The sequence below is a fragment of the Arachis hypogaea genome, chromosome 19 (assembly GCF_003086295.3).
Source record: "Arachis hypogaea cultivar Tifrunner chromosome 19, arahy.Tifrunner.gnm2.J5K5, whole genome shotgun sequence".
Taxonomy (NCBI): domain Eukaryota; kingdom Viridiplantae; phylum Streptophyta; class Magnoliopsida; order Fabales; family Fabaceae; genus Arachis; species Arachis hypogaea.
The window spans coordinates 68,699,381-68,722,587 of NC_092054.1; the positions used below are offsets into that span (position 1 = coordinate 68,699,381).

The window sequence follows — 23,207 nt, forward strand, 5'->3', positions numbered from 1 at the left end:
TTTCGTTTTGTAGGTAGGAGACGTTTCAGTAGATGAAACGTGGTGCGTTGTATGCATAGAAGAGAGAATTTTAATCACTTTTTGCATGTTTGTACGCAAAACTTAACCTGTGTTTTACAGGCTGGTGATACGCAGGAGACAGTAGTATTTGACATGTATCACGATGAACAAGAGCCTGAATCACGATTTCTCTTATAAATTAAGCTTTATCTGTCTTGCTTTGCATCTGTGATAGACAAGAGAATAAAAATACAAAAGATAGTAGAGATAGAGAAGAGAGTACAACTTGGCTTTTATTTTATATATATATATATATATATATGATTCGTGAACATATTATTAAATATTTAAATCATTTTCATTATGTAAGTATATCTATGTTATTTATAAATAATTTTTTGTTAAACAAAATTTTTTATCGTTATGTTATTATTATTATTATTATTATTATTATTATTATTATTATTATTATTAACGGTAACATTATTGTTGTTGTAATTTAGAGAATATTTGACAATTTTAATCATGAAAAATATTTAATTGAATTATTGAAGTACAATTATTGAGTGCATTAATATATATTTTAAGTATTGCAAGAAAGATTTGATAGGTTTTAATTTTCAGCAAACAAATATAAAGAAAATAAGCAGCCATTGTAATATGCTCTTATTAAAATAAAAAGACAACAAAAAAAATTTCTGTATTCAAATTTAAAATATTCAATTTTAAAGATTAGCCTTCATTATATAATTGGCAATCCTTCAAGAATAAATTCAAGAAAAAGAATCAATCATAAGCAAGAATTATGTCACATAAATTGGACAGCATTAAAGAGTGCAACGATTAGCTTGATCAAAAAGAAAATTATTCTTATATTCAAGAAGAGATATAAATATATTGATGGATCATCAAAAAAGAAGGCAACCAATTCGTACATATTTTCAGACTATACAAACAACTTTTGTTTTTTTTTTTTTTATTTATATTGAGAAATATAAAAGGTAAAGAAAGCTAATCACACAAAAAATATTTTAATATATTGATTCAGTGTTTAATTTCAAAAGTGTACTGAAACTAGAGTGCACTTAATTCTCCTTAAGTAGGTTGGACTTAGTACCTAGGTGTTACTAGATTTGGGATAGCTTAGGTGAGTTACAAGAGTGAGTCTCTTGGAATTTGTGGTTGTTATCAATCTTGACTATACTAGAAATTCTACCATTGTTGTGATGGAGACTAGATGTAGGTCGCATTGCACTTTGTAGTCGAACTATGATATATCGTGATATTACCAAGGTTTTGAAAACCAAACCGGTCATTGAACCGCTCTTGTTACTGGTTTACTGATTTATTGGTTCAACCGGTTCGAACATAATTTAACCGGAAAATTATTTTATAATAAAATAATAAATAAAATTTGAATAAATACACTAGAATATAATTATATTCTAATATAAACTTTAAAATATCATCCAAATTAAAAGTACTACATAACCACAATGTTCACACAAAAGATATTTTAATCTATTGATTGAGTGTTTAATTTCGAAAGTGTACTGGAACTAGAGTGCACTTAATTCTTCTTAAGTAGGTTGGACTAGCACCTAGGTGTTACTAGATTTGGGATAGCTTAGGTGAGTTACAAGAGTGAGTCTCTTGGAATTTGTGGTTGTTATCAATCTTGACTATACTAGAAATTCTACCATTGTTGTGATAGAGACTAGATGTATGTCACATTGCACTTTGTAGCCGAACTAGGATATATCGTGATATTACCAAGGTTTTGAAAACCAAACCGGTCATTGAACCGCTCTTGATTTACCGATTTACTGATTTATTGGTTCAACCGGTTCGATCGTAATTTAACCGAAAAATTATTTTATAATAAAATAATAAATAAAATTTGAATAAATACACTAGAATATAATTATATTCTAATATAAACTTTAAAATATCATCCAAATTAAAAGTACTACATAACCACAATGTTATAATCTCATTCAAACAAACTCAAAGTCAAATAACAAAAACAACTAATCAAACATAAAATGCATCAATAGTAATCTCAACAACAATTACCTCTCCTTAAGGTACGTATAATTACCTCAACAGTCAACAGTTACCCACAACAATTACCTCTCCTTAAGGTAGTTATAATTCTGCTTTGTAAATTACCTATTAAAACTGCCCATCACATAGACTCACACAAATCTCCCATCTATCACCATTTTTTGGCAAAGCTCCTAATAACAACAAACATGAAAATTAATTAGTACAGAAAACTTCTCAAGAATATTAGATAATTCCCCCAAAACCAAACTTTAATAAAGAGAGACAAAACTAGAAATGGGTGCTGGTTTGGATTTCTCTGCAGATTTTAGCTAGAGATCGGCTTAATTGTGGAAGGATTTTAGTTTAGTCATCTTGCCATTGAGTTCAACCTTGACAGTCTTTCCAAGACAGCCAGCAATGTCAACCACCCATTTTTTCATCAAAACTACTACATCTTCTTCAAGCTCCGCCATCTTGAACTTTTCCAAGTCAGGCTTAAAGGTTACCTTGGTCCAGTTCTCACCTTCTTTGCATTTGGTAATCACGTGATCATACTTTTTTCCCATATTGTTCGAAAACACCTATAGCAACAACTAAGCAATACAATAAGCATTGCCCTCAAAATAACTGCATTCAACTTCATAAATGTACACGGAACATGAAATTTCAACAAAAAGGAAAAAAATTTGAAAAGAAGAGGAAACAATTTAACAAAGAATCAACTAAACTCTCCGTTCAGTTCTAAAGCTCTATATATTTAGGAAAAACAAAACTTATGAAGATCCAAAATTCACTTCATACACGCAGATAAAAGTTAGGGTTCAGCATTATCAATTAAGTAAACAAATTCATAAATCACATAGAACATAAGTCCAAAAAATAATTATTCATAACAAAACAATCAAAATTATTCAATAATTGTTCAACCCAGTAACAAGTAACAACAACAAAGTTCACAGCTTAACTAACAACAATTACCCATAATTATTCAACAAAGTTCACAGTTCATAGAAAATAAAAAAAAAATCACAATTCACAGTTCATAGAAAAATAAAAAATCACAGTTCACAGTTCATAGTTCACAGTTCACAGAATTTCACAGTAACAAAAAATTATTCAATTATAGTTAAAAAAAAATTACCTAGAAGCTAAAAGCCTTGAACAAAGCACGTAAGAGGGAGACACCGAGACAAGGAGCACCTTTGAACGGGCTTCGAATGGGACAGGGGCTGCGGTGGAACAGAGGTAGCGCCGACGGGACCGTGGCTGCGCGACGGAGGCTTCCACATTCGCACGGTGGCTGCACGATGGAGGGAAGGAAGGTTGCGATGGCTGCTGCGCGATGGAGGGAAAGTGAGAGAGCAAGCAGTGGCTGTTCGAAGTTGGAAGTTCCAACGGCGGTGGTAGCAGGCGGTGGCTAAACGAAAGTGAGGGAGGAGTAGGAGCTCGATGAGAGGAGCTCTGGACTGGGTGTGAGAGAGGCAGAGGGTGTGTTCTGGAATCTGGAGTTTGGTTAGGGTTGGGCAGCCAAAATGGGCTAAACCCATCGGGCCAGCCCGTTTACTCATTTTAATGGGCGGGCTTTGCCTCTAAAATTAAGCCCGTTTAAATTTCGGGCTAAACGGGCTGAGCCTGATTAACCCGAAAAAAATGACGGGTTAAACGGGCTAGTCCGCAAGCTAAACAGGTGGCCCGTTTATTTTTCTTTAACATTTTTTTTCAAAAAGTTAACACTTTAGCCGATATTTCTCTTGATCCGACCCGAAAATCTGACCCATCAACTAAAAACTATTATTTTTTAAAGGTTTTTGACCTAAAAGTGGTATTTTTTGTTAAAATATTTTTCAAAAAATAAAATAAAAGGATAAACGGGCTGGCCCGATTAACCCATCGGGCTGGCCATAAACGGTCCGGACTAAAAAATTATGGCCCGTGAATAAAGAGAGCTTAAACGGGCTAGCCCATTTAACCCGTGGGCTTAAGGAGCCAGGCCTAAACGGGACGGGCTAGACTGTTTGACAGCCCTTGGGCTGGAGTAGTGGAGTTAGGGCTCAGCACCAATATAAACGACGGTGTTTGCTTCTATTTCAAACAAATTGGCCGGGTTACGGTTCGGTTCGACCCACCAGTTCTCGACCGGTTCGTTAGTTTAATAACGGTTTTTAAAATTGGCAATTTTAACATCTGACCGATTCGTTTTTTGTAACGGTTCACGGTTCGACCGGTTCAATCAACTGGTCCGAATCAATTTTCAGAACCTTGGATATTACTCTTCTTCCCTAAAATTTGCAACTTCCATTTTCGTTTTAGTCTCCTACTGCGAGACAAGGCAAAAATGAAAATAACATCCTATTTATCAGTTCCACTACATAATCTAAAAAAATTTTTATCACTTGTGTTTCCTTAATTTAACTCCCTCTCAACTCACTTGAAAACTTTCAATTGGCATCAGAACTTAGACTCAAGGGACAAGCTTAATAGTTTGGAGTAAAGATCTATGGCAACCTTTGTGGCTTATACGTTGACCGAAAGACAATCTTATTTTAGACATTCTTTCCTCAATGGAACCAATTCTTCTTATTAGAAAGAAAGGATGAGAATTTTTGTGCAATCAACTGAGTACAACATGTGGAAAATCATTGTGAATGACTCAGATATTCCTACCAAATGTGACGTTGAAGGCAATGTTGTTCCAAAAGAAGATTCCGAATGGATAGCTGAAGAAAAGAAGAGAGTGGAGCTAAATGCCAAAGCTATCAATATGATACAGTGTGCCATTAGCTTTGAGGAATTCACAAAAGTCTCAATGTGCAAAATAATAAAAGAGATATGGGACAAGTTGCAACTCACACATGAGAAAATCGAACAAGTTAGAGAAACCCTTGTTAACATGCTTATGAAGGAATATGAAATCTTATTCATGATGGAAGATGAATTTATGGTTGCACTGTTTACGAGGTTCTTCATCATCATCAATAACCTTAATGTAATGAAAAAATACTTCTTTGAAGTAGATCTTGTTAGGAAGATTTTAAAAAATCTTACCAAGCAATGAGAGATCATGAGCACTACCATATCTGAAGCTAATAATTTCAACAAAATTACTTATGATGAATTGAAAGAAAAGATACTGGTCTATGAATCTACTCATCTCAGCAATTATAACAAGAAAATGGAAGTGGCATTTAAATAAAAGATCACATCAGAAGAAGAAGATGAAGCCAACCTATCCGATGATGAGTTAGAATTCATTGCTGAAAAATTGAAAAGGATGATGAAACAAAAAGGCAGATGTAGAGAATGTCCACAAAAGAAAGCATTGCCCTCATGGGATGAGTTGGAAAGTGATAAATCTGATTGTAAAGCTCATGTTTGTCTCATGGGAAATCAAGATGATTTTAATGAGGTAAATTTTTCTGAACTATCACCAAATGGATTGTTATTATCATTGATAATTTAATTGTGAATTCTAAATTTTTTTTTGATAAATATGCTAAATACAAGAAAGAAAAGGAAGCTTTAAAATCAGAAGATAATTAGCTCAAAGAGCAATTAATCATGGCCGAATCTTCTTGTGTTTTAAAATAAGAAAATGGGTTTTTCAAAACTGAAATTGAGGATTTAAAATTGAGGCATTCAGCTGTTGAATCAAGTGACACTCTTGCTGAAAATGAAAAACTTGATGAGAGGATCAAGAACTTCAACATTAATTTAACAAAGTTTGTTCAAAGTTCAGAAATTTTGGACAAAGTTCTTGCTAATGAAAGGCCTCTTTTTATAAAATCTGGTCTTGATTTTGTGGTGGAAAGAAAACATGTTTTGAAAATTGATTATAAAACCTCGCCTTCCAAAACCAAAAGGGCCAAAATTGTTTTTAATATAAATCATAAGGCCACCTCTCTCAAACACAAGAATTCTTTTTATCAATAAAAAATTTCAACAAGAAGCAACATTTGTTTCAACTGCAATAAAGCTAGACATTCTTTACCACAATACATTTTTGAAAAGAAAAATGGTGATAAAATTTATAATATTGTTCATGATTATAATGCTCTTAGATAACCAAAATAACTTAACATAAAAGGATTCAAAATTAGATACCAAAAATTTTGTAAAAGATGTTACATGTTTGTCTTACATCCAAAAAGTAAAAGAGAGATTTGATATTTTTGATAAATGGATGTTCGATGTTCAAGGCATATAATGAGATGGTAAACTTTCTTCATCAAGATAAATAAGTATAGAGGAGGATTTGTGACTTTTGGAGTTGATTGAAAAGCAAAATCATTGAAATGGATGAAATTAGAGAATATTTGAAGGAGTTATATCAAATTCATCTAATACTTAAGAGAAGACAGCACTATGGCAACATGAACTAGAAAATTCTACAGAAGAATTATGCAGGAGACAAAATTCTGAATCATCTTTTGGCTCTGAATATTCTGAAGCTAAGACTTATATTGATTCATCTGAATCTAATGCTATTTTCCAGTTTTGTCTCTCAGGTCGAGACGAGATTTTTTTGGGTATGATGAATGGGGAACTTTCTTTTTTGAGCTTTTTTTCTATCCTTTATTGCTTTATGTTTTCTTTTCATATGCTCTATTTTTTCATCATGCTTTAATGCTTTTCTTTCATCCATGATTGATTTGATACATGTATGCTTTGCCTTTATGATAATTGCTATGATTTTATATATTGATTGAGAAGTTTTGACACATTATGTCTCGATATATGTTTATATATTTTCACTATTACAGCTTCAATTTTTATGTTTTAATCCTTTATTTCAGTTTGTTGCTGCATGTTTGTTATGACTATTTTCTTTTTATAGACGTTTTGGATTAATGCAGTATATATATATATATATATATATATATATATATATATATATAGTTTTCTTCTTTTGATGACAAAAAGGGAAGAAGATTGAACCTATGTTTTCTTATGTTTGTTTTTTTGCTGCTATAGTTATTTTAAGCACATTGACAGGGGAGCTTCCTACTTTATCAAAAAAGTCATCTTTATCTTATTCCCTTTGTTCAATTAGAATGTTTGTCATCAAGGGAAAGATTGTTGAGTTCAGAGAATATTTGACAACCTTGATAATGACAAACATTTAATTGAGGTATAATTGATTGAGTGCATTAATTATATTTTCCAAGTGTTGCAGGAAAGATTTGATAGGTTCTGATTTTCAACAAGAAAACATAAAAAAATAAGCAATTATTGTGATATATTCTTACTAAAATAAGAAGGCAACAAACAAAAAAAGATTTTATGTATTCAGATTTGGAATATTCAAACTTGAAGATTAGCCTTCTTTATATAGTTGGCAATCCTTCAAGGATGAATTCAAGAAAAAGAAATCAATCATAAGCAAGAATCATGTCACATAAATTGGACAGCTGCTGCACTTGATATTAATGGACAAAGAAGGAAAGATTCTCAATGCCAATGGTTAGAGCATTAAAAAGTGCAACGGCTAGCTTGATTAAAAGAAAATTATTCTTATATTAAAGAAGAGATATGAAGCTCTATATATTGATGGATCATCAAGGAAGAAGGAAACCAATTCGTGCATATTTTCAGACCATACAAACAGCCTTTGTTTTCTTTGTTTTTGAGTGTGTTCATATTTCTCTATTGTTTAGAATTAAGCTTATATTGAGAGATACAAAAGACAAAGAGAGTTGAACACACAAAAGTCATTTAATCTATTGTTTGGGTATTTGATTTCGAAAGTATGCTGGGATTAGAGTGTATTTAGTTCTTCTTAACTAGGTTGGGTTAGCACCTAGGTGTTACTAAATTTGGGATAGCTTATGTGAGTTACAAAAGTGTGAGTCTCTTGGAATTGGTGGTTGTAATCAATCATGATTATATTGAAAATTCTATCATTGTTATGATGGAGACTGGACATAGGTCACATTGCACTTCATGGCCGAACCAGGATATATCGTGGTATTAATCTTCTTCTTCCCTAAAATCTGTAGCTTCTATTTTCGTTTTATTCTCTTACTGTGGGATAAGACAAAAACAAAAATAATCTCCTATTTATCAGTTTCACTACATAACCTAAAAAAATATTTATCACCTGTATTTTCTTTATTCAACTCCATTCTTAACTCACATAAAAACCTTTAATTATTATTATTACTACTACTATTATAATATTGTTATAATGTTATTATCATGACATTATTACTATTATTATAGTTAAATTATAATTAAATATTTTATTTGTGGCAGGCTACGAGGACATTGTTATCCCGGAAACTTGTTTCACCTAAGACCTATATAATGAGATCATCGCAACGCACTAGAATCGTTTAGGTTCTTTCACGTCTCACAAATTGGCAAACTGAAAGAACACTTTGCACTTCTGTCAGCTTTAGTTGAAAGGTAAAGACATAAGATTCATACATTTCACTTCTGATTGGCGAATGCACCGTCACCCTAGACGATGACATGCTGGATATTTTTGGCCACTCGGTTAATAGGGACCAATGACCGACCAATTAGATAGTAATCATTTGTTCTTGGCAGAAAACTGTATGGAGATTTTTGACGGGGAGCCCGAACCAGATGATCACACAATGGGAAAGATAAACCTTTCATGGGTTTGACAATGTAGAGACATCGAGCCACTAGATATCCATGAATCTATCGAGCGATATGTCTGGTGTCACATCTTTTGTAGTACCTCTTTCATTTTGCATAGAATGTCTAGAGCTCGGAATCATACATCATGCAGTCAACTCCTTTAGGCACCACCCTCACCACCTAAGCAACTGTTGGCACAGTTTAGCCCGCTATGCAAAGCTTTAGCTCCTGTGTATGCCAATGGAACCATATTGGGTGGCGGGAATAGCAGTTCTTTTGGTGGAGTATTTGTCCCAGAGGAGTTAGAGAAAGAGGATCCAGAGAAAGACCTCGAAGAGGAGTTACCACCTTCTGGGAATGATGCTTCGATAGGCAGATCACATGGAGGTTTACCGAGCGAATGGTGATATTTGAGTTCAGTTTAGGGGACGTAATGAGCCACTATTTTATGGTTTATTTTGTACTGAATTGAGTTGATTTTGTCAACTATTCTCACACTTATTCATATAAATTGCATGTTTTATATTTTCCTTCCTAATTTCGGGCTATGATTGAAAACATGCTTCTTTGGCCTTAAATATGCTAATTTTAATCCTCTCTCTCTTTACCATTCAATGCCGTGATATGATTGTTAAGTGTTTTCAGGGTTTATAGGACAGGAATGGCTTAGAAGATGGAAAAGAAGCATGCAAAAGTGGAAGGAACACAAGAAATTAAGGATTTTAGAATCTGGTAGCAACGCGCCTGCATGGACGACGCGTGCGCGTGACCAGTGCAAGAGGCAAGCGACGTGTACGCGTGGATGGCGCATACGCATGACCAGGAATTTGTTCAGTGACGCGTACACGTGGCTGACGCATACGTGTGACAGAGTGTCACATGCTGCACTTAACAGAACTCGCTGGGGACAATTTCTGGGCTGCTTTTGACCCAGTTCCAGGCCCGAAAATACAAATTAGAGGCTGCAGAGTGGAGCTGGAAAGGGGGATTCAATCATTAACTTTCATTCACATACTTTAGGTTTTAAATGTAGTTTTCTAGAGAGAAAGGCTCTCTCCTGTCTCTAGGTTTTAGGGTTTCTTTTAGTTTTAGTTCTTCTCAAACTTAGATTTTTACCTTATTTTAATTTAGTTTCTTTTCTACATTCTGTTATTCTAGCATCTTAGTTTATCTTCTCTTGTTTCTTTCTCTATTTTTCCCAATTTAATTTATGAACTCTTCATGTTAGATTCAATTTCCTTTTTAATGCAATTTGAAGCATTTTATGTTTATTGCTTCTCTCTTCATTTGTTATTATTGATTCCTTGCAATTGTTGGTGTTAGATTTTACATTCTCTTATTACTTTTTGATGTTTTTATTTTATGCCTTCCAAGTGTTTGATAAAATGCGTGGGTGGATTTTAATTTAGATTTTTATGTTCTTGACTTAGATTGATTATTTAGAGATTCTTGAGTTATCAAAAGTCTTTTTGTTGATTGGTGATTGAAGATTGTCGGTTAGCTTGAACTTCACCAAAGCTAGTCTCTCACTATGAGTTGACTAGGACTTGTGAACTCAAGTTAATTGTATGCACTTGACCTTCCTCCATTGGTTAGAGGTTAACTAAGTGAAGGCAATTTACATTTACCATCACAATTGGTGATGATAATTAGGATAGGACTTCTAATTATCTTTCTTTGCTATGAGCTTACTTAGTTATTAGTTATTTTCTTGTCATTTACATTCCTTCTTCAACATTTAAAAACTCTAAAAATACTTTTCCATAACCAATAATGAACACACTTTCCTGCAATTCTTTGAGAGATGACCCGAGGTTTGAATACTTCAGTTAATTTTATTGGGTTTGTATTTGTGACAAACAATCTAAACGTTGATTGAGGTTTAATTGTCGGTTTAAAACTATACTTGCAACGCGATATTTTTGTGAAAATCTTTACCGACATTTTTCCTCTCATCAGTTTTTGGCGCCGTTGCCAGCGAATTGCAAATGTGTGCCTTATTATTGGTTCTTGTGAATATTGTGAATATGTTTGCCTTTTTGTTTATTTGTTAGTTTTTGCTATTTTTAGGAGTTGTTTTCATTAGTTTTTGTTAATAGTTGTTTTTATTTTTTCTCGCTATCATGAATTCTCATCCCTTTGGCTATAAGTGTGGTTATAATTATGTTGTAGGAAGTGGAGATTACAATGAAGGCTTGCATCAAGGTTGGAACAATCAAAGGTGGGAGGAACCTCAAGCTTATGGACAACCATCTTGGCAACAACCTCCTCCAACATACTATGAGCAAGAGCCATTCAAAGATGCATATCATTTCGATGGCTATGGTGGACCTCCCTGTGACTACCAACAACCACCACCATATGCCTATGAACCCCCTCTTCAACATAGTTTTGAATAACCATACTCACAAGTCCCCTACAATCAAACACTTCCATATGACCCTAACCCATATCCACCATACCAACCACTTTATGAGCCAAATGAACCATACATAGAGCCATCCCAATTCCAACCCAATTACTCCCAAGAACCACCACCCCAATATACACCACCTCTAATGTATGTGAACTTTCAACCACAAGATGAATTTTCCTTTCCACCACAACCCTCCATAGGGAAATGTCCATATCCATCAATCCAAGAGTAATATGATCCTAATTATGTTAGCCAAGTGGAACAAGAGCCGCGGGATCATTTTAAGGAAGCAATGGATCGACTTCAAGCAACCATCCACAAATGGAGCGAGAGGAAGACCGAAAAGCACATGAAACTCTCATGGCTAACATTGCCAAAACACGAGCCACCATCGACCCATGGGATTCATGCAACAAACAAAGCATTTCCATAGATGAATGTGAAAAGTCAACCGAAGAGCGAAGCATGAAGGAGATCTTAGAATTTTAACCTGAGAACAAGGGACTAGAGTGTGTTGTGCAACAAGTGGAAAAGATGGAGAGTGTTGAACCGCCACATCCTTATCATGATGAACCACCTTCCTATCATGAATCCTTCCTCCCGAGCAATAAACCCTTATAGCCACTCAAATCTCCAATGGATGACACTCTTGGTGTTCTTCTTCAATGGCAAAGAGAAATGTAACAGACGACAGTAGAGTTCATAGCTACCTTGACTGAGGTAGTAGATAATTTAGCCTCCCTACGCTTCGACACTCAAAATACCCCCATGGCCGCATGTGGAGAATCTAATGAGGAGCGTAGCATGAAGGAGAAACTAGGAACTCCGGTGGAAAGTGAGGAATGTGACTTTGTATTGGAACAATTGGAGAAAGTCGTAATTGTTAAAGAGGAAGAAGTGGTTGAAGACTTAGGAGATTCTGAACCTCTATGGGAATCTAGAGTTGTAAAGTATTCCTGCAAGAAGCTTGAAATTAATGTTGAGGAGGGTAGTGCACAACCTCCAAGGCATGTTCCCTATGAAGAATTGGATGGAATGGATCAAGAGGCAAGTTCCTTTTGTGATGATAATTATGAATCAAGCCATCCTAGTAATAAATTTGCATCCACAAGTGAACCCCTTGAGTCTGAAGAACCTTCTCCTGATGAAATTGAAAGCAACATTGAGGTAGATTTCTCTCAACCTCGTATTTATGATTTGAGTGATGGAGAAGAGTTGGATGAATTCGGTTAGGAAGAGCTTGAAGGTGAAGAATCTCCTCAAAAGGTGGAAGTCCTTCGGCAAGGTTGGACGGGAGTTGAATATGCTTTGTCAAGATCGTTGGAGACTTCTCTACCTAGGTTGCCGTCTACTTCTTCATTTGAGTGAGTAAAACTTATCTCTCTTAGCTTTACTGTCCCACTTGAGTATGGTATTCTTGAAACAGATGGCCAACTTAGGAGGCTTTATGGAATGAAGCGTAAGAAAAGGATGTTTAGTGATTGGAGTTGCAAATCAAGACTCATCAACGTTGAGATTTCAAGAGCTAGATGCAAGGGTTGGACTAGTGATCAATTGGTTGGATCTAAGAGAAAAGTTTGGTACTTCATTCAGAATTTGGATTGCTTGCAACCCGGTTGGAACAATGATGATCCACTTAAAGACGGGTGTAGAAACAAGATTTGGGATCCCGATATACAACATGATCAACATTGGGAGCTCAAAACTTTTGAAGAACTTCATCAAGGCTTGGTAAATTCACTTGAAAATGTTGGAGCTTATTGGAAGTCCAAGCGTTGGTGGAAGTTTCAAGATGAATTCAAGCACAAGACACCATGAAAAGGAGCTCACCAAATGTCCAACTTAAGGACTTTAACTAAAAGTGCTAGGTGGGAGACACCCCACCATGGTAAATTCTTCCTATTTTCTCTTTTATTTATATTCGTAATAAGTTGAATTTTCAATTTTAGTTGGGTTTATTTGGTTTAAGTTGTGGTTTCACCTGTTTAATAATGTTTGCCATTAATTTGATAGCTTAAAAAAATAAAAAAAAATTTCGTATCATGTGTGCGCGTGGCCGATGCGCACGCGTCATACTTAATGTTGCTCTCTGGTACAAAAACCCAAGAGTTGTGCTGGAACCATGCAGGTGGGGTGCCAGGCGCACAACCCAACCCACGCGTACGCGTCATTTGCTTTTTTGGCCACCCACGCGTATGCGTGGATGATGCGTGCGTGTCGATGCCAAAATCTTGATGATCCAGTACTAAAACCCGAGACTTATGCGGGAACTGTGCGTGTGTTGTGCGAGGAGCGCAATTCACACCCACGTGTACGCGTGACTGACGCGTACGCGTCACCTCCTCATTCTGCAACTCACGTGTACGCGAGGGTGACGCTTACGCGTCGTGTCTTCTTTTTCTTTTTTTCTTCTTTCTTCTCTCCTTTCTTATTCTTTCCTCTTCCTTTCTCACTTTATTCTCCTCCCTTCTCATCCTTGTTCTCTTTCTTCTTTTTTACTTATTGCATTTGCATACTTTCATCCATTGCATTTTCTCTTTGTGCATGTTTTTATTTTCTTTTCTAAGTTTTCTATTTTTCCATTGGTGTTAAATTTTCTTACTCAACTGTTGAAGATTTCTTCCATTGTTTTGGTGCTTAGTGACTTGTTTTATATTATTGGGTGATATTATTTTTAGGTCAATGCTAATCTCTTATGACACTTGTATTCGTTTTGCATTGATATGAACTTATATTGTCTTTCATGACCAACTTTCTCTCCCTCATTGTTGCACTTCTTGCACTATTGATATGCCATTTGCCTATATTATTTTCTCACTTGCATGTTGTAGCTAATATGTAGTCGAGAACCTCATTACTACTTGGCATTCGCCACCCATATTTTATTTGTTTTCATATCTTTGTTTGTGGGTGATCCTTCTTTCTTTTTTCTCTTCTTTCAGGATGGCCATCATGAAGGAAAATGGAACACTTCTCAATGGGGCGACAAACAAGTCCCACCGCACAATCTTTGGAGAAAGCGCATCCGTTATAGCAACCCGTCCACTTGCACATCTTTGCATACACCGAGGACAGTGCAATCTTTAAGTGTAGGGAGGTCGATACCGACTTTCGTGGGTAACAATTTTGTCTTTCCAACACCAATGTTTAATTTTCTTTGTTAGTTAGTTGTTGCATTGCATAAAATATTGCATGTGTAGTTAGTTGCTTGCATTTATGCACTACTTGGTTGAAGTGATGAATTCTTTTCCAAGAAACTATTTTATAGCATTTCACTAATTTGAATTAAAAATTATTAAACTTGCTTGAAGAATTTATTTTCAAACATGGTTTAGAGCTTGAACACACAAACCCAGTGAAATTTTTGAACCTATTTGATTGGTTGCATTTTATCAACCAATATATTTTGTTTTGGTGTGTGTTGTTCTCTCTAAAATTGTGATCTTTGTCTTGCTTGATTCTATATTTCTATCGTTTGATGTATGCATGCACCTACGTGATTGAGGCCTTTGTTTCACTATAGCTCACATACCCATATGGCCTTACCCTTTCATTATCCTTTGCAAACCAATGTTGAGCCTATTTTACTCCATTTGTTCTTTACTTTAACACATCATTAACTCTAGGCAAAAAATAATAAATGACCTTAATTTGAATCCCTGGTTGGCTTAGACTAGTGAAAGTGCTCATGATTTAAGTGTGGTTAAGTTGGGTTTGGAAATATTTGGTTTGGGAAGTGAGTATATTAAACTTTTTTGTGAAAATGTGAAAAGAATGTTGAGGACATGTTCATGCATTCAATACCTTAATTGTATGCATTGACAAAACAAAAGAAAAAAAAACCAAAAATAAAAGAGAAATAAAAATAAAAAAAAGAAAAAGAGAAAGAGCAAATAATAAAAGGGGACAAAATACCCCAAAGTAAATGGTGGTAGCAATGCATATGAGTTGTATTCAAATTTGGGATGCATGAATATGTGGTAAAACATAGTTAATGGGTAGTTAGATTTTGTATTCTGATTACATGGATTGTCTTTATTTAGGTGGAAAGTTTAGGTTAATCAAGGATTCAGATTTTAGTCCACTTGACTAAATGCAATCCTACCTCGACCTTAACCCCATTACAACCCTTAAAAGACCTCTTGATATGTGTGTTCATGCAATAAATTTTTGTTGATTGTTAGAAGAAGAGCAATCTTTAGAAAGCAAGATTAGTAGATAACCGAGAGAATCGACCCTGAAACACTAGAGTGATTAGATTATATACACTTCCGGTGAGGGTTCGATGCTCGATTCTTTATTCCTGGCTTTCACAAGCTTTCTTCTTGCAAGTCAATTTGTACTTCATTTTAGGATTTGAATTAGTGGAATCCCGTTCATATTTATTCTTGGAGAATTTGATTTACTTTTAACCAAGTAGGTAAAAGCATTTTGCATTTAGTTGCATTCATATAAATAGGTTGTATTTCATAAATTCGACCATTCCTCTTCACCTCCTTTATAGCTTCTCTTGAGCTTAGCATAAGGACATGCTAATGTTTAAGTGTGGGAATATTTGATATGCCACTATTTTATGGTTTATTTTATACTGAATTGAGTGGATTTTATCAACTATTCTCACACTTATTCATATAAATTGCATATTTTACATTTTCCATCCTAATTTCGTGCTATAAATGAAAACATGCTTTATTAGCCTTAAATTTGACAATTTTAATCCTCTCTCTCTCTTTACCATTCATTGCCAAGATATGTTTGTTAAGTGTTTTAGGGTTTATAGGGCAGGAATTGCTTAGAAGATGGAAAAGAAGCATGCAAAAGTAGAAGAAACACAAGAAATTAAGGATTTCAGAATCTGGTAGCGACGCGCACGCATGGACGACGCGTACGCGTGACCAGTGCAAGAGGCAAGCGAAGCGTACACGTGGATGATGCGTACGCATGACCAGAAATTTGTTCAGTGACCCGTACGCGTGGCTGACGCGTACGCGTGACAAAGCGTCACGTGCTGCACTTAACAGAACTTGCTGGGGGCAATTTCTGGGATGCTTTTGACCTAGTTCCACGCCCGAAAATACATATTACAGGCTGTAGAGTGGAGCTGGAAAGGGGGATTCAATCATTAACTTTCATTCACATACTTTAGGTTTTAGATGTAGTTTTCTAGAGAGAAAGGCTCTCTCCTTTCTCTAGGTTTTAGGGTTTCTTTTAGTTTTAGTTCTTCTCAAATTCAGATTTCTACCTTATTTTAATTTAGTTTCTTTTCTACATTCTGTTATTCTAGCATCTTAGTTTATCTTCTCTTGTTGCTTTCTCTACTTTTCCCAATTTAGTTTATAAACTCTTCATGTTAGATTCAATTTCCTTTTTAATAGAATTTGAGGTATTTCATGTTTATTGCTTCTCTCTTCATTTGTTATTATTGATTCCTTACAATTGTTGGTCTTAAATTTTACATTCTCTTATTACTTTTCTATGCTTTTATTTTGTGCCTTCGAAGTGTTTGATAAAACGCGTAGGTGGATTTTAATTTAGATTTTTATGTTCTTGACTTGGATCGATTATTTAGAGACTTTTGAGTTATCAAAAGTCTTTTGTTGATTGGTGATTGAAGATTGCCGGTTAGCTTGAACTTCACCAAAGCTAGTCTTTCACTATGAGTTGACTAGGACTTGTGAACTCAAGTTAATTGTATGCACTTGACCTTCCTCCATTGGTTAGAGGTTAACTAAGTGAAGGCAATTTATATTTACCATAACAATTGATGATGATAATTAGGATAGGATTTCTAATTCTCTTTTCTTGCTAAGAGCATACTTAGTTATTGGTTATTTTCTTGTCATTTACATTCCTTCTTCAACATTTAAAAGCCCCAAAAATACTTTTCTATAACCAATAATAAACACACTTCCCTGTAATTCCTTGAGAGATGCCCCGAGGTTTGAATACTTTGGTTAATTTTATTGGGTTTGTATTTGTGACAAACAATCTAAACGTTGATTGAGGTTTAATTGTCGGTTTAGAACTATACTTGCAACGCGATATTTTTGTGAAAATCTTTACCGACATTTTTTCTCCCGTCAGGACGTCAATTAATATTCTTTTTGCGGCATCTCTGCTAGTACTTTTTTAGTTTAGTCTCTCCCTTTTGTTAGTATACAGAGAAAATGGGAGAATCTAGAAGTGCTAGGCTAGTCCGGGCACCAGTTAGGTGGATTTTTGTATGGGCCAATGTAAAACTCTGATTTAACAAAGATTAAATAAATAATTAATTAAATATGGGCGGTAATGAGTGAAAATTTTAGAATCATAATTTGACAATTTAAATATTGTATTTAGACTCAGTGGATTTTTCTAAGTCATAAAAACATAGTTTTCTGCATAAAAACACACACTAAAAATTTGATTGGCAGTACCGGCTGAGATCTGTCCAATACTGCAGCTGAGAAAATTAATTATAAGTGAACTAGGTTAAGAAATTAGAATTTATAATTTGGGAAGATAAAAATATTTAAAATACAATTTAAAACTCAAATCTTAAAAGGTTTGGCCCAAAATTAGGCTAACGTACTAAATCGAGTGAACCAGACTCAAGTGGGCCCAAGACTATAATATAATACCTCACTTCAGCACCAAAGTCATTGTTCTTCCCTTATTTCCCTTGAGTTCCACGAAGAAGAGAGAAGAGAAATAAGAAAACCCTTGTCACTATTCACTTTGATCTTCCTTTGCCCATAACTTTTAATCCGGAGCTCCGATTGACAAGCTGTTTGCAGCCACGCGTAGCTCTTCTCATCCTCTTCAATTTTTTCTAAGATTTGTGGTAATAAACTTTTATAATTTTTTCTAGTTTCCTTTTCTCTTGAAATTCGCATTTGTGATTTTTAGGATATTAAGTTATTATAATTTTGATTATTTAGGAGTACTCTTGTGTGGATTCCAAGTGGGTTTCATTCCCATTTCTAGTGGGTTAAGGTAAAGACGCTTATTCCCATTTGGAATCTTTCAATTCTATGAATCCGAGGTTAAAAAAATTGTGGTTTTGTGCTGAATAGCATAATTGTTGAGTTGATTGATGCGGAGTTCAATTGTGGATCAAGTGGCGAGGCTTTGTCGGACATTGGGATTTTTCGAATAAAGGACACAAGGGTCTGGAACCGCCGTCGCTAAGGAACGGGTTTGAGTTCTAGCAGGCATTATGTAAAGTTATGTAAATGCCTAGGTTAGATGACCCTAAGATAGGTGTGGCTTGAATTTGGTTGTTGATTATGGATGTGAATGGGTATATGTATATGTGTGCTTGATTGAGAATTATTTTGATATTATAAAGTGAATGATAATTTGTTGGTTATGTTAATGGTGAAATTTGGGCCAGAGGCCGTGAATGGGGTGAGAAGTCCCCCAAGGGGTAAGTATGTAATATATGACTAATGTACGTGAATTATTATGTTTGATGATGATGTTGTTGATTGTGATATGATAATGGTAATGTGGTGATGTGATTAGTTGTTTATGGTTGAGAATTGAGGATTTTATTGTTATTGAGTTTGGGTATAAATTATGATAAGAATATGTTGATTGATGATGATAATGGGTATAGAATATGATTGTTGGTGTTGGTGACATTGGTTTAATGATTCATGATGCTTTGTGATGATTATGTTCATAAGAACCTAAGAAAGGTTGTGAGGATTGAAAGGTTTAGGATAACTATATGAATGAGAGATGGTTGAGAATTGTTTGGTATAAGCTTTTGTGTTGTTTTTGGGTATGAATAATTTGGTTAGTTTTGAAGTTTGAAAACTAGAGAATTTTGTAAAACCTTATTTTAATGAACTTTGATGGATCATAACTTGATCCTTAGACCTTGAAATTGAATGATCTTTGTTTTAAATTAAAGATGATTTTAAGAGCTTTAAAATGATATAAAGTTTGAGGAAAAATGGAGTTTTGTAGAGGGAGTTATGAGCGTTTGAAGTTCGGTATAAAAATCTGATTTCTGCAGCTTTAAAATTTGCTTAAGTCTGGTAAGGCTTGCATAGACGACACAGTGCATGCGATGCGGGCATTCTCCACTGCCCGGGTGTCTCGCGTACGCGGGCACTGCATGCGTATGCGAAAGTCCAAATTTCACCCTTTGCGTACGTGAATTTTTACATGCGACGCGAGCATTCCATTCTGTTTTGGAACACTCACGTACGCGAACAGGGTGCCGCGTACGCGACCACCCTTTTTTTCAATAGCATGCGTACGCGGACAAGGGCATGCGTACACGAGACCCCTGTTTTGCAGGAAAATTATTTTCTTCACTTTTCAAGGGTTCTCTAGCTTTCTAAACTTTTTTAATTACTGCTTAGGATTACTAATTAGTGATTAGGACCTAACACTAATAAAAATGTGTTAGTGAATTAAATTAGAAGATGGAGACTTAGGCCTGGTATATAAGTTGGATGAAATTGTTATGTTATTTGATGGTGAGTCGGATTGATGATGAACTTGTGGAATTGAGAACTGAGGATAGTTGTAACGAGTTTGGAACTCGAAGATGAATGGACTTGGGATTGTATGAGCAATGATCACTGAGAATATGATGAGGGTTTCTGGCCTAACAAGGATAGTGGTACAATTTCGCTTGCTCAGTGCGTAAACTGTTGTGCAGGGATGGTGGTTTTATTCTGCCTACAGTGAGAATGGAAGTTTTATCCTGCTCATGTATTGATGAGTTTTTTTAGCAAGGGCGGTTGTATGATCCCACTTGCATATTATTTTTATGTTGGGCAAGGACGGTGGTTTAACCCCACTTGCAGATTGATTTATGAATGCAATCCAAACAAGGATGGTGGTGTTATCCCGCTTGTTCGAGGTGCCCAGTAAGGATGGTGGTTTAATCCCTCTTATTTTTGGAACCTACGGATAAGGATGGTGGTTTAATCCCACTTATCTGAGTCGGGTCTAGCAACTTAACCGTCGCGTGAGCTCATGGCCAGTAAGACAGACATGCATCTATGTGACATTGATTGGGTGTGTTTATTATATATGTGGTTTACCTATGTGATTATTATTATTTAACTGCTATCTGTTATAATTGCTATAATTGAATCTGGTTGTGCTTGAATTTCATTTCTTTTGTTTGCTGTTACGGTTTTATTACGAGACCTTGTATATATGGAGGCTGAGATGAAATATGGAGAACTTGAGACTGAAAGAAACATGATAAGTGAAAGGTGAGAGAACTAATAAGATATAGTTTGAGAAGGACTTGAGGTTTATTGGAGAGAGAAAGATCGAATGAAAACCAAAGGTGCATGAGTGCAGTTAGTTAGTCTAGCATACCTTACTATTTTCTGGTATAGTATATTTCTAGGTTTGGATTTCTATTTGTTGAAGTGTTAGGGTTGTGATGACAAGTCATCTTATGCTTGTTTCACAAGCATTTTTTATTTGTTTCATTAGATTTTATGCACTTTCTTGCACAATAAGTAAGTGATTGGAGTGGAATTTTATGTTTCTTTTGATTCAATCAAACATCACTAATTTTATACAAAATCATGAGATTTATGCAAGAATTAGGTGATTATTATGAATGATGCAAAAACCTTATGATTTTGGTGAGACTTTGATGGCTTGTTTGGTTGATTTTAGGTGAAAAGATGAAGAGAAAGATGGGCACTACAAAATAACGTTGCGTTCAAAAAAAGAACGCCACGCTCACTTACGACGCGTACGCATACAGGATTCCTACACGTCAGGGACAATTTTCGAAGATCCACGCGTACGCGTGGAAGTGGTTGGCGCTCGTTTTCAAAGAGAGCGCTACGTTCATTAAGCCAGCATTTTCGGTCACATTCAAAATTGGAATTAAAATTTTTCAGCCGACGCGCACGCGTCGATGGAGCACCTGGGATGAAAGCACGCGAACGCCTGGGTAGGGCAGAAGCATGGAATTGATATTTTGCTACCCACACACACGTGTGGGTAGCGTTCATTAAGTAAACGTAGCGCTCAATAAGAGAACGCTATCGAAGACGCGTACACGTGAATATGGCACGCAAGCATGATGGAAGCTGAAGATAGCAATAACGCGTGAGCGCAGTAGACGTGTACGCTTGGGTGAATGAACGCTGCGCTCACTTTTAGAATGCAACATTCCCCTGGAAGCTGCAATCAAGCATCCAATTCTGATCCACTTCTTCACAGGCCAAAAAGCCGTTTCCAATTACTTGATGACTGAAATAGAAAGTGTATAAATAGGAGAAAATTTGATTTCCTTGGGACCTTTTTTTTTCTCTTTTAGTTTTGCTCATCTTCTTTTTAGCTCTTCTTTTAGGAATTGGGTAGAGTTGGGGATCTGAATTTAGCTTACTTCCTTTTTTGCTTCTGTTATTAATCTTCTGCATTTTCTCTTCTGTTTTTGGCACTGGTGCCTCCTTCTATTTTTCTTCTATTGTTTTTAGAATTGGAGAATTGGAGATTAGATCTGATTTCTCTTTTCTATTTATCTTGCTCTAAAATTTTTCTTTCTGTTCTTTTCTTCTTTGGAAATTTCAATTTCTTGTAAAAGGATTGAGAATTTGATCTAAATTTTCTTCTCTATTCATTTTTCTTCTGCAATTTCCTTTTCTGTTTTAGTTTTTTAAATCGGATCTGAGTCTTACTTCTAGTTTTCATCTTACTTTTCTCTGATTTACTACAGTTTATATTTTTCAATTCTGTTTTGATCCCCAAAAACCAAATCCCTTTATTATTCATGCAATTTAAGTTTCTTAACAGTTTAGATTCTACAATTTAATTTACTTGCACTTTAAGTTTCAGTTATTTACCTTTCTTGAAATTTAAGTTTCAGCTCTTTTAAATTTTTTGCACATTAAGTTTCTGTAATTTACTTCTTCTGCACTTTAAGATTCTGCCAATTTTTATTCTGCACTCTATTTTACTTGCAATTTATTATCTGTTAATTAAATTTCACAAAATTCATCAAATATTCGCTTAACTAAATTCATCACCATACTAAAGTTGCTCAATCCATCAATCCCTGTGGGATCGACCTCACTTTTGTGAGTTTTACTACTTGATGCGAACCGGTACACTTGCCGGTGAGTTTGTGTGGAATCGTTTTTCCCTCATCAATTTTTTGGCGCCGTTGCCGGGGATTGATTTAGATTAACAATGACTAAATAGGTGATAATCTAGATTAAGCATTTTTCTTTATTTTTGTTAAGCATTATAATTGTTTGAGACTTTGTTTAAGCCAACCTTAACCACACTCTAGCAGTAGAATATTTTGTTTTAGTTTTCAGGGTTTGTTTGTGTTGTATGCCAGGAGGAAGAAGAGGTGCATCGACCTCTTTTGATTCTGAGCCAGAGAGGACATTTTTGAGATTGGGAAGAGAAGCAAGAGGGAAGGGAGTTATTGGAGAAGAAGAATTAGAAGAGGAGGACCAAGAAATGGAGGGTAACCTCCCTAATCCACCAGAGGAAGAGGCCAACAACAATGGCCCACCTCAAAGGAGAGTGCTAGCCTCATACACCTTCTCCAACCCAAGAAACTGCGGGAGCAGCATACTCACTTCCAATGTTCATGCAAACAACTTTGAATTGAAGCCTCAACTTATCACTTTGGTGCAAAACAACTGTTTATATGGAGGAGGTGATGACAAGTCATCTTAGCCTAGTTTCACTAGCTTTTTTCTTTTGTTTTCAATTGATTTTATGCACTTTCTTGAGCCATAAGTAAGCCAATTGGATAGAATTTCATGTTTCCTTTGATTCAATCAACCATGGATAAATTAATGCAATTTCATGAGATTTTGTGCTATAATTATCATATATTATGAAAGAATAACAATCTCATGATTTTGAGCATAGCTTTGATGTGCTTGGTTGATTAATGATAGGTGAAAAGAGCTTTGAAGAAGGTTGAAGAAAGAAGAAATGGCAAGGAGCAAGAGAGAACAAAAAGCTTGCCTCAAACTTTAGCTCAAACTTTTGGAAGAGTTGAATTCACCCTGGAGAAGAGCAAAAGCTTGCGCCAACGTTTGACCTCAAGCTTTTAGGCAAACATTGGCGCCACAACAAACTCACCCTGGAGAAGAGCAAAAGCTTGCGCCAACGTTTGACCTCAAGCTTTTAGGCAAAC

The 23,207-nt window shown here is 35.3% G+C and overlaps 1 protein-coding gene across 1 annotated transcript; it reads right to left on the reverse strand.

Moving 5' to 3' along the window:
• Positions 1 to 2,175: 2,175 nt before the first annotated feature.
• LOC140182283 (DNA topoisomerase 2-like) lies at positions 2,176 to 2,615 on the reverse strand. Its single transcript, XM_072228437.1, has 2 exons — positions 2,426 to 2,615; positions 2,176 to 2,240 (listed from the first exon to the last, which is right to left on the reverse strand). The coding sequence occupies exons 1-2, from the start codon at positions 2,613 to 2,615 to the stop codon at positions 2,176 to 2,178; spliced, it is 255 nt and encodes an 84-aa protein (XP_072084538.1).
• Between the last annotated feature and the right edge of the window lie 20,592 nt (positions 2,616 to 23,207).